A 20,914-nucleotide genomic window follows, 5' to 3' on the forward strand; every position below is an offset into this window, starting at 1 on the left:
TGATTTTTTAATAATATATTGTTACTATGGAACACCTACAATTTTGAATATCTTTAACAAAAAAATACTTGAATCACAGAATTATTATCCTGATGTATTCTCTGCTTGGATCATCTTCAAAAAATACACAATAAATAACTTTTTATTAAGTTCACGTCTTAAATCAATTATTTATCAAATACACTATATATCAATTTTATTTAATCAACAACTCAAAATATTCCCGATGCCATGTCAAATATTTAAAATTGTCACTGATTGTCACTGTCTGACTGACAGTATGCTGACAATATTCTATTCGACTGAGTGCGTTGTATGACAAACATAGATTTGGAAGTAATACCACGGACATTGTGTTCATTTTTTTAATCCTGAAAAAAACCAATAAATATTTTTGAAAAATTTAAACCGAGAATGAGAGACTATATTATTACCGAGGGTCGAAAGTTCCTTAGAATAAATAAAAAGTTTATTTTGAATGAGATATTTTAAATTAAATATCACACTAAATTTTCTCTTAGTTTTTTACCCCTGTAACTTATTAAAATAAACATTATAGAAGTTCTCAGGGACTTTCCGCCCTCGCTAATAACGTAATCTTTCATTCTGCTTTTAAATTCTTCAAAAAGATTTATTAGTTTTCTCAGGATTCGAAAAAAATGAATCCCCATTTGAATAGCATTGCAGCTGAAAATACGTACCCATCCTCTTAAGTTTAAAAAAAAAAACAAAAATAAACCTTTTTTTAAACACTTTAAAAAAGGTGTAATGAATTTTTCCCGAAAAGTACTCATTTTTTTTGTTATTTCACATTGAAATATTCTATTTGGAATTTGACGAAGAAAAACCTACTTTTCATTAGCTACAATAATTCTGCTTGTACTGGGTCTACAGACCTCTTGTATATTTTTAAAAAAATTTATATAAGCTATATTTTTGCTAAGAATATTTTTTTCGCTAAAATATTTACTTTTTGATTATTTATCTGTGAAAAACCGTCCAAAAACATGTTTTTTTTTTGTTAAAAATGAACATGAATTTTTCTTACATTTCTCTTGCCAAGATGTAGTATCCGGCAAATTTTAATTAATTTTTGATCTGTTTGTCCTTCGTCCAGTGTGTGTTTAATGTTATTTATTAGTTGCAAAATTCTGATTACGTTCTTGCCATACAAAAATGTTATCTACATTTTGCTGGGATATCTTCTTGTTTTGACGAAATGCCCCTGATGATACTTGGGCAAAATTTGATTAAACTATATGCTCGAAATCTGCTTTTTCTCCCTATAAATTCCATATATTCGAGCATTCAACCTACTTCTATTTTCTTCTAATAATAGTTTTTTATAGCTTTAAATATAAAATACTAAATACTGACCTCTTTTTTACAACAGCCACTACAACAGTATGCTGATTTCCTTTGGTATTTCTGAGAGACCTGCAAACAAAGAAAAAAACATAATTAACAAGAGAAGGTTACTAAAAATGATATAATAATTAAAAAAAATGTCATATTTACAATAATTTGACATTTATTTTTTTTTAGCGTATGGCTTAAGTATATCACAGAATATATTTAGATTTATGCATTATACAATGCATCACAAACAGATGTCCAATTTTTTTATATATTCGATTGACCCTTCGGTTGCCATTACAAAGTCTATAGGGTCGCCTGTGTATGCTCTGCGTGGGCAGTCCTGAACAATGTGACTGATCGTCTGTCTTGCAGCGCCGCAGTCACAAGAAGGCGAGGGGAGTTTACCCCATCTGTGGAGGGAGTCGGTGCATCTTCCACAGTTTGTTCGAATTCGATTAAGGGCTGCCCAAATCTTACGGGGACGTTCAAATTCGCCAGGTTTCCCTATGATGTCCGGCAGACTATGGTAATGCGGATCTGTCCTACTTTCCCAATCTTCTCTCCATCGGGTATTTAAGTCAAAGTTGGATTGCTGCAGCGCTTGAGCAGATTGTAGAGTGGGTAACCTGGATCGGAGACGGTTTCCAAGAATATCGGGGATGTCGTTGTGGACTAGAAGCTGGCGACTGTCCATTATTTTGTTATATTCTTTAACCAATGCATGTTCGCGGCGTAGGTTGGGTGGTGCTATATTACTAAGGGTATGTAGCCACATTGTAGGGGTGGGCTTAATTGTGCCTGTTATCATACGCATAGTACGGTTTAGTTGGGTGTCGACCAGGTGGGTATGCCTGCTATTTAGCCACACTGGAGCACAGTATTCTGCCACCGGATATATCAGGCCAAGAGCAGAGGATCTTAATGTTGATGCTGTGGACCCCCATGTAGTGCCGCAGAGTTTCTGTATTATATTGTTGCGTGTTTTCAATTTTGCTGCTGTTTTCGTCAGGTGTTCTCTGAATGTGAGCGTTCTGTCTAGAGTAACCCCAAGGTATTTCTGGTATTTATTGTGTTTTAACAGCTTGTTATTAAAATACACTCGCAATTCTCTGTTTGCCAACTTGTTGTTTAGATGAAAAGCTGATACTTCAACAAACTGGAACATGAAGTAAAAACCACTTCTATGTAAAAGGTATATTTACTAAAAATTTTTAGAATCCCAATGGATTCAATAAAATGAGTTCATCAGAACGTTTTCAAACCTATCGGTCCATCATCAGTGAATCTAAAATCAAATAAGTAATCCCACTATTAAAATTGAAAAGCTGGTTGAAATTGTGAAAGTTAAAAAATGTGGTTATGATTACTTACTTGAATACTTGCAAAATAGCCCCAGAACCAAACAATGGTTGTGATTATAAATAAATCTACATTATGTTGAAATAAATTTAAAATGGCTAAACGCCGATGTTCAGGGATTAAACCTCTGGGAACATGGTGAAACTCTACCTGATACCTCTGATACTTCAGTTTTTGTAGTACTTGGCTGTAGTCTCCATTTCTTAAGGTATTCGCTGAGGATGGATAAGTCATTCGTGAGAGTGATTTCTGTAGTTTCTAAAGATTGGTGGCTTGTTGCAAGGGTCCAGTCGTCAGCATATCCAAACTTCCGAGATTCGGTTTCAGGCATGTCAGCAATATAGAGGCTGAAAAGTAAAGGGGCAAGGACAGAACCCTGTGGAAGACCATTGTTAAGTTTCATCTGTCTACTCGTCTCCTTTCCCATTATAACCTGGAAGTCTCTGTTGGTCAGCATGTTGTCAATGAGGTTAATTATCTTTCTGCAGGGGATAATGCGGGCCAGTTTATATATTAATCCCTGTCTCCAAACAGTATCATATGCTGCTGTTAGATCTATAAATACTGTTGCTGTCTTTTGTTTCTTTTGAAAACTAGCTTCTATAAAAGTTGTTAATGACAGCACTTCGTCCGTACAGCTTCGATGAGGGCGGAAACCAACTTGTTCAATGGGGACATTTTCTAGTATCCTGTGACTAATTCTGTTGAGGAGAAGCTTTTCTAATAGTTTATATACCATGCTGAGTAGAGCTATGGGGCGGTAGTTTTCTGGCTTATCGTTTGATTTGCCCGGTTTCGGAATTGCAATTATCTTTGTTCGCTTAAGTGAGAAAGGAATAGAATGGAATAATTTGACAAAGAGCAGGTTACCAACACTATACTATTTAATTAAAAGATTTTTAATAATATACGGTCATACTATTTTGACGGGGTACCAGGGTCTCTTATCATTCAGCTACAGAGGGGTCAAATAGCATTTTTAGAAGATTGGAGATACCAAAAAGAAAAGACGCGTAAATAATTATAAAAATAATTAAAAAGTAAAAAGTGTTTTAAGTAAGTGGGTTCAACATAACTAAAATAACCTTCTCTGAAAGGTATAAACATGTTTAAAAGAAAGTATAGAAGGGAATTTCTGCGCAAATATAGCTTCTATCATAAAATATAACAGTAGGTTCTTTCAGCTACACTCTGAATTTAATTTATTGATGCAAAAACTTAAATACACTTTTTTGAACTGTGTTTTACCAGTTTTAAATTACATACTGTAAGTATTTATAGTTTTAATGGTGCAATTAAACTTTTGTAGATTACTACGTCATTGCATTAGACAAACCACAATAAATATTTTGTAACTATTCGGAAGACTTAAATAAAATTAAACCCACACGCTGCATGCATTTGAATGCAGTTAAATTTAATTTTCGTATGACATATTATACAGGGTGTTTGGTAAGGAATGGGCTATAGCTTAACCCTAGATTCGTGAGCTTAAAATAAACCTTATAATAAGCCTAACTTACTTGCTTTAAGCTAACAACACGAAATTTGGTAAGCGGGTTTTTTTGGGACGAAAAATTTAAATTCGCCACCGAAAATGATGTATTGCACAGTGGCAGTTCAGCGCTCATTTAATACGTTCAATTTTTTTTTATCCCCCAATCTACATACACTTTGATTAAAACTTTTATTATCTTAATATTTTTACTTAAAAAAGATATACTACATTCATCTAGTTAAACTCAATCGTTTTCGAAATAAACTCATTCTAAATCTGCGATGCAACATAATTTTGTGCATAATATCATTGTAGTTATAGTCCTCTTCATGACCATTTTTCAGTGCGTAACAGTTTTTCGATTTCTCTCTAACGCATTAAATTGTATGTGACAGAAAAAAAGGCACGTCTATGATTACAGACATTTATAACATTTATTCTAGTTATTCTAGTTGTCGATAGATGGCGCCATAATCAAAAAAGAATTAGTTATTAAATAAAATAATAATATTATCAATATAATCTGTACAATTTATAAGTCTATACAAATAAAAGAAAATACCATTTTATAAATTCAATAGACACAATTGATTTGTTTTTATTCCAAATTGAAAATAAAATGTGACAACACTGTCAGATTTAACTAAAATGTCAGGTTAGAATAAATGTCATAAATGTGTATTATCACGGACTTACCTTTTTTTCTATAATTTGTGACGCACTGAAAAATGGTCATGAAAAGGAGAATAACTATTCTAAATGGAAAATAAGCCACAATTTAACTAAAAAAAAATGATTTTATTAACGTTTCGACGTCCAAATCGGATGTCGTTGTCACAATACAAAATATTGATAAATTAAACATGTTTAAATTACGATTTGGACGTCGAAACGTTAACAAAATCATTTTTTTACTTAAATTGTTGCTTATTTCCCATTTAGCATAGTTGATTAGTCACCCTTTCTCGGGGGGTGAAAAAATATACGTTCAAGATAAGCTCGTAAATGGATAAATTATTGACTGATTATAAGCAACTTTCGTTCGACATAGTTTTTTTTATATAACTCAAAACTTTTCGAGTTATTTGCAATTGAAAAGTTTTATTTTTCGACAAAAAAACTACGCTTTCAGACGGTTTTTCGCAAATCACTCAACAAGTAAATATTTTATCGAAAAAAATATTTTTAATAAAAATGTAGCTTAGAAAAAAACGAAAAGAGTTGTATAGTGAAGTCTATAGATCCAAAAAAAGCAAATTTGTAGCTCATAAAAAATACGTTTTTATTCGTCCAATTCCAAATCGAATATTTTTTCCTAAAATAACCAAAAAATCAAGCACTTTTCGGGAAAAAACCATTTAAACTGTTTTAAAGTGTTTAAGAGTTACGCTCAAAATAAGGTTGGCCCCATTTTTTTGGTAAAAAAATCATAAAAATCTCCCCGTGTCTAGCTCCCCAAATGAAATTAATCGTTACCGCTTTACAAACAATTTAATTTACTTCTCTACTTTTTATATAATCTGTCAGTTTTACCGATTTCAAGTGCTAATTTTTGAGAGGGTTATAGTTTAAAGGATTTGAAGGGATATGTATTCCAACAGCGGCTACTCTCATTGTGACGTCGACAGAACGCGATCAGCTGATAGTCGCATGCGCAATATCGTACCTGGCGTCTTTTTACCATGTTACTTACCTATCTATTTTTTATTTGATCTGTCAGTCTCACCGGTTTAAAGTGTTTATTTTTGAAAGGGTTATAAATGAGAAAGCTTGAATGGGTCACTAATCACGAGTGTATGCAAACTTTGAACAGCCATATCTTAACCAATTTTTGTCTTACAGAAAAACAAAATAAAACTAGCATATTTATAACAGCAAAACCTACATTTTAATACTCTTTGAGAATTTATAACAACAAAAACTGTATGAAAACGTAGTTTTTTTGCCGAAAAATAAACATTTTCAATCGCAAATAACACAAAAAGTATTGAGTTACATAAAAAACCCTATAGAAAGAAAGTTGCTTATAATCAGTCAATTTATGCATTTCCGAGCTTATTTTGAACGTATGTTTTTTCACCCCGAGAAGGAGTGACTTTTACCCCCCAAGTAAAAGCAACCAATGGCACAAATTCAACTTTGAAGTGGAGGGTAAGTAGAACCGAAATCCAAATTTTCATGCAATTCAGATGTTCCGTCTCCTTATAGTTTAGCTAATTTTGTTTTTCGATTTTATTTTACGATGTAAATTTATATCAGTAATTCTTAAAGTTTGGGTAAATTAGTTTCCAGAAATCTTTTAAAAGATTAAAATACATACATTTTTACCTATATTTCTGGGAACATTAATTTGTCATTTCTATCATAATCCTTCTCTTTAGACAGCAGGTACTTGGAAATTAACAGTGTCCGCAAATGCTTCGTTTCCGAGATACGGGATGTTGAATGTTTTCTTACAACGACAACGTTACACTACTCATTTCTCATTTTATGAATTGTTGTCATCCACCATCTTCTTCGACGAGGAGGCCTTTGCTTTTTGTAGCAAAATATAATCATATGCACTTATTATCACGGCAGTCGCAGCCGCAGCAATTTCCATGTAGGACATGTCTCTAAAGGGAACATACTGAGATGGCTCCAATACTCAACCCAATGTGTGGATGCCCCAACGAACATGGTATCACAGTTGACCTAACGTTCAATAGTAAGAGAAAAATATTTTGCAATTACATATTATGATCTGAGTTTACAGCTCAAAATATGAAATACTGAAGTGCTGAGATGTTGAAAATATATAAGTATGTAATAAACATTTTGCGCAAAGGGAGTAAAGGGACTATTAGAAATGCAAAAAAAGAGTCGGCTTATGTTACGCTTGTGGGAGTAAGGCTACTTACAGACGAACCACTTTTTGAAGTCGAAGTCAGCAGCAAAAATGTCGAGCGTTTGTGGTTGTCTGTCGCTACTTGAAGTCGTCATTTAACAACAATGCAAAACGCACTTTCTTTTCACATGGGCGACAGAAGATGTAATGTAGTCGAAAAAACGCGTTTTGCATTCTTGTTAAATGACGCCTTTAAGTAGCGACAGACAACCACAAACGCTCGACTTTTTGCTGCCGACTTCGACTTCACTATAAAGCAGGCCGCGCACTGAATCGGCATAGAGCGATCGGCTCGGCTAAGAGCAATCGGCAGACTTTGCTATACATGGAAATAAATGAGCCACCGCGCACCGCCTAAGAACGACTAAGTTCGACTGTCGAACGTTCTTAGGCGGTGCGCGGTGGCTTATTTATTTCCATGTATAGCAAAATCTGCCGATTAGATTGCTCTTAGCCGAGCCGATCGCTCTATGCCGATTCAGTGCGTGGCCTGCTTAAGCTCTCACGTTCTTACTAAATTTTATTGCAACGATTTTTCATCGCTGTATTTTATGTATTACAAACTTAACATTTTACAGCTTTTAATAAAATTACAGCATCGCATCCTGAGTATAATAATCTTACTTTACCACCTAAGCATTAATAATATGAACATTTTTAATGTGTATTTTCATTTTGTTGAGAGACACGCTCTGGCAAACACACACAAAGAATGCAGTCTTTTATGTTAACAATTTATTTTACGTTTGTTGGTTAAGAGATTAATTTCAACTTAATGAAAGGTGTTCTTTTGTAAAATATTTCATTACGCGTTAAAGTCATGTTTTTGCAAATTAATTTAAAAGGAAAATAATAAATAACAAGATTAAACCACGCCAAGTATATTGTTTTGAAGCTATTTGTTTGTGGCATTTATGTAATGTACTATTCTAATTGGCAAGTAAGCCACAATTTTACTTGAAAAATGCTTTTATTGACGTTTCGACTTCCACTTCGGACGTCGTTATCAAAATACAAAATATTAATAAATTAAACAAAAATGTTGTAGCTTAGTAAAAAAAAGTTCTTTTAATAATTTAATTTAATCTGATTCATTCATATCGGTAATTCAGACATATATTATAAAACATTAAAAGGTAAACCCTGGTTTACTTCATTCTACGTTATATATTATAAATTTTTTATATATTATAACATTGTATAGTAGAAGACTTAATTATATTGCCAATATTTGAGTTGCGTTCCTCGGACGACTTTATTGAAATATAGTTCATTCGATTACATGAAATCAACTTTAACTCAAGAGTATTTGTCACAAAATACCCATAGCATGTGATCTGATCTGTGGCAAGACAACCACATGGAATAGTGACAGTAAAATTCTCGTGTTAGTGATTCCATAGTAAATCACGAGGAAAAACCAGGAAAAACCTTATGATACTGTCCCGACATTGGAAATATTTGGTCTTGCATGGCTATTATTTAACTTACTATGTTATTTTAACTTTAAAGTTTGAGTTTTTTGAACTAAATATTTATTCGGATCCACCACTTTCCCACTTTTAATCCAGATCCAGATCCAGCTATTGAGAACTTTAATCATAATATTTTAATATTGTACGTAGTACCCTGAAAAAGTGTACATAATACACTGAAAAGTACACATAGTGTACATAGTATACATCTTTATTCAACACTAAATGATATTAACTTATAAACGGCCAAAAAGTAAAAATTAATTTGAAATAATTCTATGCATGCAGAGGTAAAAAATATTCCCAACCTGAAAGGAAACTACAATTTTAGAAAGACAGAAAGATCAAAGCTGTAATTGAGTTAATTCTGCACTAATGGATGACCAGAAGTAAATAGGAAATAATAAACTATAAGGCATTATTTCAAAGTGAAAGAGAGCTTGATTCTCAGGATGGACTACTAATGGTCTGTTAAAGGTATACATAGTGTCCCACTCACTGCTTTTAGAAATGTTAAAATTGCATACAGAACATGCTAGTTAAATTCACACAATCAACAGAAAGCATTTTTACAATTATACGCCAGTCAATCCAAAACCGGGTATTAGCTCCGAATTCTATCCTACTGCATGGATTTTCATACAATTTTGGGAATAGCCTCTACTTATCTCCTAATTCAAGGTATACGCTATGCCGATGTGCGCTTTTATCTTGGGGGTGGTTTCCACCCCTTCTGGCGGGTTGAAAATTTTTTGGTCAAAATAACTACGAAAATGGTTAGAGTACCTAATTCTAAACAAAAACTGTTCTTTATTTTTTTTAAACTCAATACTTTTAGAGTTATTGGTGGTTGAAAATTTGCCATTTTCATTCAAAAAGTCACCTTTTAGGACGGTTTTTTTGCGAATACCTTAAAAATTATGCATCTAATAGTAAAAACTATATAAAACATTTTTGTAGCTTATGAAAAATTAAAGAGATTTGTTTCTTCATAAAAAATCTTCTAGTTATAACACAAAAAGAGATATATGGTAGGTGAAACAAGATTTTTTTAGTGCATGCTCAAATCGGTGTATTCAACTTAAAATAACAAAGAAATTCTCTATTTTAGGGGTATAATAATAATCATTACCTTTTGTAGTGCTTGAAAATACCTTTATCTAGTCTATGCCATATTATGTGTAAGTTTTTAGTTTGTGAAAACTGTCATTATAGATAGCAGTGCGTGAAGTATTTAAAGTGTGCGTGAAGTAACAATGTATTCTAAATGGGACTTACTTTTTCGCACTGTTTTAACACACTTTCATATGATCAAATATCCTTAACCTTCGCGTTGTCATGGTGATGGCATAATGAGCAATAAATTACGACAAAAGTTTTGACACTTTTGTGTTGTTCTGAAGCTATTTTCTTGTGGCATTTTTTTGATTTTATATTATTTTGTATTTTGACAACGACACCCGACTTGGGCGTCGAAAAGTTAACAAAATCATTTTTAGGTAAAATTGTGGCTTACTTGACACTTTTGTGGTTTGAAAGGAGTTAGAATTTTTAAATGTCAAAGTTCTAAAAATTGTAGAATAGAAATGAATTCCAGTGACGAAGAGTTACAGTTTTTTTATTTGTTTATGGTAGAGTAGATAAAATATTGTATGAAACTGTGCGTGAAGTACTTTTTGCGAACTTACGCGATATATAGCACTCGCTCCGCTGTCGCTCGTGCTCTAAATATCGCGTGCGTTCGCAAAAAGCATACTTCACGAACTGTTTCATAAATAACTATTACATATATACTCTATCTTAGATAATGTATAAGTTTTTAGTTTGTGAAAGCTGTCATTATAGATAGCAGTGCGTGAAGGATTTAAAGTGTGCGTGAAGTAACAATGTATTTTAAACGGAATTTACTTTTTCGCACTGTTTTTGGCACACTTTCAGAGCACCGGAATAAGTGTTACCCCCTTACTAACTTATTTATTTTTAAGCACCGAGAGGTCGATTTTTAAAATAATCATAGTATATTATAGCATCAGTGTTTCGAACTTTACACGATCCCTCTTCAGGTGACAGGCATAACTTTGATTTTTTTAAATGGGAAAGTACACTATCTGACACCTCATTTAAGAGCTTTTAAAATACTGATTACAAAATTGTATAATACTTTAATTCTTTCTGAGAGCGTAGGTGCAAAATTCCTGTCGAATTATTTTTAAATGTATTCATTTTTTTCGAATCCTGAGAAAATTAATAAGTATTTTTGAAAATTTTAAACGCAGTATGGATTATTACAGTTTTATCGAGGGTTGAAAGTCCCTGAGAACTTCTATAATGACTATTTTAATAAGTCACAGGGGTGAAAAAGAGAGTAGTCTGGTTTTTAATTTCAAATATATCATTCAAGAGAAACCTTTTGTTTATTGTAAGGAACTTTCAGGCCTTGGTAATAATGTAATCTTTCATTGTGCATTAAAATTTTTCAAAAATACTTATTAGCTTTTTCAGGATTCGAAAAAAATCAGTATTTCAAAAGCTTTTAAATGAGTTATCATGATGTACTTTCCCATTAAAAGAAATCAAAGTTGTGCCTGTCACCTGAAGAGGGATCGCGTAAAGTTCGAAACATTGATGCTATAATATACTGTCATTATTTTAAAAATCGACCTTTCCGAGCGTTTTGCTTATGTGCTAGAAATAGATAAGTTAATAAGGGGGGGTAACACTTATTCCAGCGCACTGTATAATCAAATATCCTTAACTTTCACGTTGTCATGGTGATGACGTGTGGGCAATAAATTACAACAAAATTTTTGACAGTTTCGTGGTTTGAAAGAAGTTAGAATTTTTAAATGTCAAAGTTCTAAAAATTGTAGAATAGAAATGAATTCCAGTAACGAAGAGTAACAATTTTTTTTATTGGTTTATCGTAGATAAAAAATATTGTATGAAACTGTGCGTGAAGTACTTTTTGAGAACCTACGCGATAAACATCGCGTGCGTTCACAAAAAGCATACTTCACGAATTGTTTCATAAATAACTATTAAAACAAGCACTGTTCGATTACATTCAAATTAAGCGAGATATGGTGCAAAAGAATTGATGACTAATGTATTTAAAAGAAAAATGAGAAATATATATTTAACCCCTTATCCACCAGAATTTTAATGCATCGTTTTTCTTCTACAATACCTTTTATTATAGTGTTATTTCTATGTTTAAACAGTTGGACGGGTTTAAAATGAATGAAAAAAAAATAAGATCAAATTAGAGAGACCATTATTAAATTCTCTCAAAAATCTTTCTTTTTCTCCATGTAACTCTAAAATGAAAAGAGATACGAGAAAAGATACACTACAAAAATATAGGGTTTTTTCAGATAACAACCTTTTTCTCTTACATTACTGAGTCTCTTTATCATTTTCGAGTTACATGGAGAAAAAAGAAGATTTTTAAGAAAATTTAAAAATGCGCTCTATAACTTGATCTTATTTTTTTCATAAAATTTCTTTGATTTTTCATAAGCTACAAAAATTTTTTGTATAGTTTTTTTCGTTAGATGGATAATTTTCAAGGTATTCGCAAAAAACCGTCCGAAAATGTGACATTTTTCAATAAAAATGGAAAATATTCAACCACGAATAACTCAAAAAGTATTGAGTTAAAAAAATGTGGAACAGTTTTTAATTAGAATTATAGCCAATTTCGTGGTTATTTGACCAAAAAATTTTCCACCCAAGATAAAAGCGCCATATGATATAGGGTAGACTTTGTTTCTTGGGCTATTCCCTACTTACAGTGAAAATATCAAGTAAGATGATGCATTTCAATCACATTTTTATGATTTTTTTTGAAAGTATGGCAGAATTATTTTATTTTAATTAAATAAGCATATTCAGTACAATGCGTAAGATATTAAAAAAAAATCAAGGAAAAATATAGAAAAATAAGGCAACGATATTAAATTTTTAAAGACACCTCAAAACATAACGATATTAGAACTCATGAGTAGATCATGTTAAACAAAATATTCAAAATGATTTTATTAGCTTATGAGTTTCTCGAGGTAACGCTGTCGAGAAATTGATTTTTGACTTTTTGGTACCACTCAGAAGTCAAAACAACGATTTGTTTGCAAAAATGAACATATTTATTATTGTTAAACAAAAAATAATCATAAAACAAAAAAACGCTCTACAGCGTTTCCTCACGAAATGTCTAAAATCGGACAGGTCGGTCAAGTAGTTTCTGAGTTACAGTGTCCACCGCCTTTAAAAAAGTAGTTTTGAGAAAAACGCGTTTGAAGTTTTGTCAACTTTTATTTTCAATTTCTTTTTTGTCTGTCAAATCGTAAAGTAATGCACACTGAAATATGTTTTTGGATCGCGGAGTAATTTACAAAAAAGAATGAAAACAGCCGTTGAATATCTAAATAACCTTATTTTATAAATTCTTCTTACTTTTCTTCTTTTATTTCTTCCCTTTCTCTATATTTTATCATTTATTTCACATTTGTGAATCATATATTATAGACAAAAAGTTCGATATACTTGTTTAGCAATAATTCAAACCAGCCCTTTTACCTTTTCTAACTTCAATTATTTTTATCTTAATACTAAAATCTAAGTTTGTATTAAATGTAAAGTAACTGTGTTTGAAAATCGTTTATAAAACATAAAACAGCTTTCTACTTTTCACTACCATAAGATATATTCAAGTTTATGGCAATCGAGCAGGGATTTTATTTAACATTTTACTGCCTGTACCGATCTCGGGAGCTTTATTATCCACGCTATTTTACAGATACTGATCTAAGTCTTGGAAGATTTATTCCTCACTGTCTGTTTGTTAAAGGCGAGTCATAATTCTATTTCTAACGTAAAAGTCGTAGTTTCTTTTATATAAAACAGCAAACGTTTGTGTTGAATTACGTTTTTTATTTCTTTATAATCGAATTGCAAATTCAAAAAGGCCGAGTTTATGAAACTATATTAGTCCAGAGAAATAAGATTTTTCTCGTGACACATCCCTTTCCAGGCCGAAACCAAATTTTTTGAGTAGTATGGACATCTATATTAATAACCTTTATGTTTCCTGCAGCCGATTTAGATGATATACATAGTTATAGACAAATGAAGATCAAAAACGGTAAATTTTCGCTTTTTTCGTCTATAACCAAAAAGTTAAGCACTTTAAACAAATTTGAGAGTAAGAAACTCATAAATCGTCTAAAAAATTTCAATACGGCTTTCGCTGAATATGTCTATCCTTATTGGTTGCTTAGAAAATTGCAAAATAATTCATAAATTTTGAGTTTTTATAAATATTCATAACTTATGTAAAAATTAACTTAAAACCTTCTGATTACACGAATTGCTGAGATTTCGGGTGCTTAAATTATATTTTAAAATATCAAAGCAGTTGGTCAAATAGTTTAAAAGTTATTTAATTTGTTTATCCCAAATTCAATTTTTTTGCAACTGTAAGTCAGACAATTATGAGGTTACAGTAATACTTCTGACAGTTTATGGAAGAAGAACATTTATACTATTGACTTAATTAAAAAAAATGACAAAAAGTAATTTAAACAGTGTAAAATTATTTTGCAAAACACGTCGATTTTTTGCTTACTTATAAACAATTAGAATAACTTTTTAACCGTTACCCGTAAAAAAAATATTTTTTCATATTTGGAAAGACTGAATTTTTATACACATTTAGAAAGAAAAACAAATGCCCTAGGACAATTAGGGACGAAGTTAGCCCCTTTTTTAATTCACATGTTTTTGCAAAATAATTTTGCACTATTTAGAATTATTTTTTGTCATTTTTTTTAATTAATTAAATAGTATAAATCTTCTTCTTTAATAAACTATCCAAATTATTAATGTAACTTAATCATTTTCTGACTTATAGCGTTGCAAAAAAAATTAATTTGGGAAAAACAAATTAAATACCTTTTAAACTATTTGACCAATTGTTTTGAAATTTAGGGTATGATTTAAGCACCAGAAGTTTCAGCATTCCGTCTAATAAAAACGTTCTAAGTTAATTTTTACATAAGTTATGAATATTTATAAAACCTCAAAATTTATGATTTATTTTGCAATTTTCTAAGCAACCAAAAAGGATAGACATATTCAGCGAACGCCATATTGAAGTTTTTTATACGATTTATGAGTTTCTCACGCTCAATTTTGTTAAAAATACTTAACTTTTTGGTTATAGACGAAAAAAGCAAAAATTTACCGTTTTTTGATTTTTATTTGTTTATAACTATGTATATCATCAAAATCGGCTGCAGGAAATATATAGGTTATTAATATAGATGTACATACTACTCAAAAAATTTGGTTTCGGCCTGGAGGGGGTTGTGTCACCAACAGGATATTTTTTTCCTTATTTCTCTGAACTATATGTAATATGTTAGTTGAAATGTGTATACGTTTTATACATTTCCAAATGACTTCCTCTGAATACAAGGTAAGAACTAAAAAGGGATGTTCCCTGGGTTGTACTGCTAAGTAGTAGGTATAATAATAATGCTAATTAATAAAATGCTAAAACTCTCAATGCATTGCATATATAATTATAATTCAATCTACTTTCTAAAGTAGTAAAATTGGAATGGCTTAACGCCGATGTTAGTGGATGAACTCCGGGAACATGATAAAACCCTATAGGGAAACTTTACACAACCATCTTGGGCCACGAATGTCTGTAAAGTGTGACACAAGTAAGACACTTGGCAGACATTCGTGGCTCAAGATGGTTGTGTAAAGTTTCTCTATAGTGACACAAGTAAGACACTTGGCAGACATTCGTGGCCCAAGATGGTCGTGTAAAGTTTCCCTATAGGGTTTCATAGACTCGTCATTCAGACTCGTCAGTGAATAAAATATTCTTTATAAAATTTATGTTGCATCTATTTTTTTCTAGAAGCCAATCACAAAATCCCATTCGTTTAGCATAGTCTTCGGGAAGTAATTCTTGAATCTTGAACTTCTGTGATATGGAAGGGGTGAAGTAGCTGCTCCTTAAAACTGTTCTCCATATCTTCATACGAGGTACTCCTAATTCAGCTGCTACCTTTTTCATGCTTGTGTCCGGGTGTTCGTCAACAATTTATATTATATTATCTTCATTCGCACGGTCCTTTGAACGACCACTATTACCGAGAACTTGTTTTTTTTTAAGTGCCTGTTTCTCTTAAATTTCGGTCAATAGTCAGGAAAATCAGCCTATCTGGTAAATTTCTGTTAAGGAAATGAAATTACCGCTATTTTCATAATGAAACCGCTATTCTCATAATGAAATCTTTACCTATGACTAAGTGCATATCAGCCATTTCTGAGAAACTGTAATTATTCATTTTGAGTTATTAACAAGAAAAACTTTTCTACTTATCAGAGCCATGGGTCCATGAGGACCCATGGGCAGAATTAGTGTGGGGCCATACTCTCTACCATTGTTGTTATAACTATGCTTTACAGCCAACTAAAGGGTTTTCCTTTTAGAAATTAAAAAAATGTTCTACTTTTATAAATACAGGGTGAGTTTTTAGTGCGGGATCGGTCGATAACTCCATTATGGTAAAAAATATCGAGAAAAGTTATTTAAAAAAAATGTAGGCAATGATATTATCCACGCTTGGAAAATATGTCCATTTCTACGGGGTGATCAGTAACTGCGTGGTATATCAAACATATAATTTTTTAAATGGGACACCCTATATATTTTTTCATATTTATATTTCCCTCACAATTCTTGTTTATATAATATATGGTTTTGCATTACTATACAGAGTATTTAACAAGTTATGGCCATTTTTATTTCGAAATCACTATGAGATTAACACCCTGTATATAAAGAAGTAATTCGTAGACAATAATTTGTTTTATGTAGTAAGATAAACAATATACTGTAGCTTTTAAATTAAGTCCAATTCACATCATTGACGAATATTTGTATACAGGGTGAACTACAAAACCAAATTACGATTTTCTCTATTTTTTTAAATGGATCACCCTATATTTTATTTTTCAACATTATTGTATTTAATATACTCTTTCATTTTTATATAGCATTCCCTATATCTAAACTGATTACTTTCCGAGATATTTTTACTTTTCTTCAAGTTTCGGGAAAACATTCAATTTTTCTATTAGAAATAAATTAGTATTGAGTGATAATTAAACAAAATTATTTTTATTAGATAAATAACTAACATAAAATATAAACCATAGCAATATGCAGTGAATATACCAATAAATGTGATATTAAGAAATTATCATATTTCCCTAATATACAAGAATCATAAAATTCCTACAAAAAAAACTTTGTATTGTATATAATAATATAACAAGATTATTTTTATTCAATAAATAACTTACATGAAACATAAATCAAAACAATATACAACTGATGTAACAGTTTTTAGATTGGTATATCAACAGCATTCTAAGCCAAGAATTTTTTAGTAGAACATTCATTTTATAAGCACTTTTAAACTACAAAACAAAATTACGTTTTCTCAATTTTTTTTGGGGATCACCCTATATTTTATTTTTTTTGAAATATTGTATTTATGATACTCTTTCATTTTTATATAGCATCTCCTATACCTAAACTTATTAGTTTCTGAGATATTTTTAGTTTTCTTCATTTGCCGGGAATATATTCAATTCTTATAAATATAAATAACTTAACAAATAAGTATTATGTAATAATATAACAAATATTTTCATTCAATGAATAACTAACAAAAAAATAATAAACCATAACAAAATTTAATGAATGTACCAATTAATGTGATGTTAAGGATATAAGTCTAAAGTGAAAACGTCTATGCAATTTTGTAACCGATATTCAAATGACCGAGCCACATTTCTAACATTTTTGTAAGTCAATATTATTAAGAGCTTCTTTTATTCTATTTTTCATATCATCAAGCGTTGTTGGATGCTTCTGGTATACAAGGTTTTTTATATAGCCCCACTTAAAAAAAATCAATTTTGGAAGAACTGGAGCACCGTCGTATAAAAACCTCAACCCTCAAAAAATGTGGACCAATCACATAATCTCTAACAATATCATCACCTTAAACATTTATAGATCACCTAGTTTGAGTGTTAACAAAGTAGGGATTTCTTGATGCATATTAATGAAATTTAATATGAAAATTATATTATTAATAACTGCGGGCCACAATCTGCAATTAGGAATGTGTTACTAAAAACTTCTTGGCTTAGAATGCTGTTGATATAATAATCTAAATACTATTAAATTAGTTGTATATTGTTTTGGTTTATGTTTTGTGTGAGTTGTGTATTAAATAAAAATAATCTTGTTATTTTATTATACACAAGATACCTATATTTTTTTTGTAGGAATTGATTTTGTAGGAAATATGATAATTCCTTAATATCACATTTATTGATACATTCATTGCCTATTGCTATGGTTTATATTTTGTGTTAGTGATTTATTGAATAAAAATAATTTTGTTTAATTATCATTCAATATCGGGAATGTATTCCCGAAAGTTGAAGAAAACTAAAAATATCTCCGAAAGTAATAAGTTTAGATATAGGGAATGCTATGTAAAAATGAAAGAGTATAATAAATACAATATTTTTGAAAAATAAAATATAGGGTGATCCATTTAAGAAAATAGAGAAAATCGTAATTTGGTTTTGTAGTTCACCCTGTATACAAACATTCGTCAATGATTTCAATTGGACTTAATTTAAAAACTACAGTATATTTTTTATCTTACTACATATAACAAATTATTGTCTATGAATCACTTCTTTATATACAGGGTGTTAATCTCATAGGGATTTCGAAATAAAAATGGTCATAACTTGTTAAATACTCTGTATAGTAATGCAAAACCCTATATTATATGAACAAGAATTATGAGGGAAATATAAATATGAAAAAATATATAGGGTGTCCCATTTAAAAAAATATATGTTTGATATACCACGCTGTTATTGATCACCCTGTAGAAATGGACATATTTTCCAAGCAAGGAGAATATGATTGCCTACATTTTTTCTAAATAACTTTTTTCGATATTCTATACCGTAATGGAATTATCTACCGATCCCGCACTAAAAACTCACCCTGTATATTTTGAAATAATAAAAAATACAAGAACTTCATCTTGTGAGAGTCAAATATTAAAAATAAACATAGTAACATGTATGATTAAAGTCCGGGTAATTTTCAAAATTTTTAACTAAAAATTTCTTGATTATGTCGGGCATGTCTAGTTGCTTTAAAACATCGTGTCCAATGCTCATTGTAGATACATGATTCAAACGCTCCTCACCCATCATAGAGTCGATTGTTATTTAACTCAAATTTTGAGAATGATCTCTCTACAGTGCAATTAGTTAGCATCAGAACTAAATAAACGAAGTGTCAACCGCAATGTTTGGAAACGCATCTTTCACATTTTTTTCTTTTAGCAGTCGGTACATTTGAAGTTCTTTACTTTTTTAAATTTGATGAGCTGATTTCCTCTTTTAATGAAATGAAACATTCACAAATTGTACCAGTTCGACACCTAGTTTTTCATCTAAATCATTGCTATAAATGTCCGTAAGCTTCAGTGAGTGAGTTTCAACTTCATTTCGAGTAAAATTTTCCAAATTATGCAAAAACCCAAAAATGGAATGAATAGCAGAAAGCCTCTGACTTAAAAAAGAACTGAACTGATCTATAATAGTAAAATTTTGAGTCCTAAATTTCACTGATGTTGTCTAAATTGTTACTGAAAGGTAAAAATACATACAGTTCGTATAGTTCTTCTAAGAAATCAAGAGGATATGGCAGCAGGACAACACTCAGCTGCAGCTTTTGCAACTAAATTTAGAGTGGGCGACACACGGTATCCACAACACCTAGATATTCATGCCTATTCTGTAACTCATTTCGATGATAGAAGTCAGTAAAATCGAATAGAAGTGACCAAGTCGAATAGAAATAGTCCAAATCCGTATTCCATAACTACTTCGGAATCTCTACAATCGTAATGTGAATAGAAATCACTTCGACAGCATTTACCCTGTCGAGATGAGATTTCGATTATCGGAATTGTGGTTGACGCAAGCGCATTTTGTTTTGTTTTGACGTTTATATTTTATATATAAAAATAATTAATTACATACTACTTATTTATAATTATTTATAGTATTTGTACCTTTTTTAGCTGCTTAATTTTTAGTCTGTGGTGTTATTTGTTTAGAGAACTATATATATTTCATTTAGACATGTTGTACGAGTATGAATAATTGGACCTAACCTTATTTATTTGCTACTTGGCGTCTGAATGTTTCCCATTCACATTGTTGCCATATTTTGTTCGCATATTTCTTGTACAATTGCAATCAATGGTATAATGCACAAGAATAGCATACAATAGACTTCTTATGCGTTAATTGATAAATAAATATTATACCAGTATACTTGTATATTTATCAGTCAACGCTCATAGTCTGAACAAATTATAAAAAAGATGCCATTTTTGGGAAAAGCTGTTTAGCAGTTATTTCAACTGGAATCGAATCTTAAAGATTGCATATTATTAGTAATATCAATTTTAAATAATTTATTAATAATAATGAATTAATAACATCAATTTAAATATCTTTGATTTAAAAGCATTTATACTTCTTATCTTCACTTATCTTTTTTATTTATCAGTTTATCTTCTTTTTTATATCAATTTTAATTAACTTTAATTTAAAACCATTTATCCTCTTTTGAGCTTTTTGCATCCAGTATTTACACGAATATTTTATTTACTTCTCAAAACTTTGAGGATAGTATGAAGAAAGTATGAAAACATTGAGGAAATGGCAACGGTGTCATATTTCAAGTAACAAAATAGGTCACAGAACACAATTTCGCTAGTTACTGCGCGGTTGCCACCTCCTCAGAACCGCGTGAGATAGAAGTCAGAGATTTCGATTACGATATGAGTTACAGAATACCGATCCAAACACAAAAATGACGCGATAGATATCAAACATTCCGATTTTGGGTAATTACGATTCGACTTGGTCATTTCTATTCGATTTGTTAAAAGTTACAGAATAGGGCTGATTATGTTCTCTACTCTTAGCCTGAATATCACTGTATTTTCCACTCGTAACTGACGCGTTGTCGTAGGACTCTCTTCTGCAGTTTTTTAAATCGATATCATGTGTTTGCAAGAATATCATTAGATAATTAAACATATCTTCTGCTTTATGACCTTATGTGATTTGATAAAAATATGAGAAACCTCTCAACAGGAGTTTGAAACCTTCCATGTAATGAAATATCAC

The 20,914-nt window shown here is 30.9% G+C and overlaps 1 protein-coding gene across 4 annotated transcripts in view; it reads right to left on the reverse strand.

Moving 5' to 3' along the window:
- LOC114332298 (high affinity cAMP-specific and IBMX-insensitive 3',5'-cyclic phosphodiesterase 8) overlaps positions 1-20,914 on the reverse strand; it is a 1,526,162-nt gene that overhangs the window by 180,173 nt on the left and 1,325,075 nt on the right. For all 4 annotated transcript variants that reach the window (XM_050658208.1, XM_050658210.1, XM_050658209.1 and 1 more), the window contains one exon: positions 1,378-1,437. In XM_050658208.1, coding sequence (XP_050514165.1) covers positions 1,378-1,437 — 60 coding nt within the window. The remainder of the gene's footprint in view (positions 1-1,377; positions 1,438-20,914) is intronic.

Source organism: Diabrotica virgifera, chromosome 8 (assembly GCF_917563875.1).
Source record: "Diabrotica virgifera virgifera chromosome 8, PGI_DIABVI_V3a".
Taxonomy (NCBI): Eukaryota; Metazoa; Arthropoda; class Insecta; order Coleoptera; family Chrysomelidae; genus Diabrotica; species Diabrotica virgifera.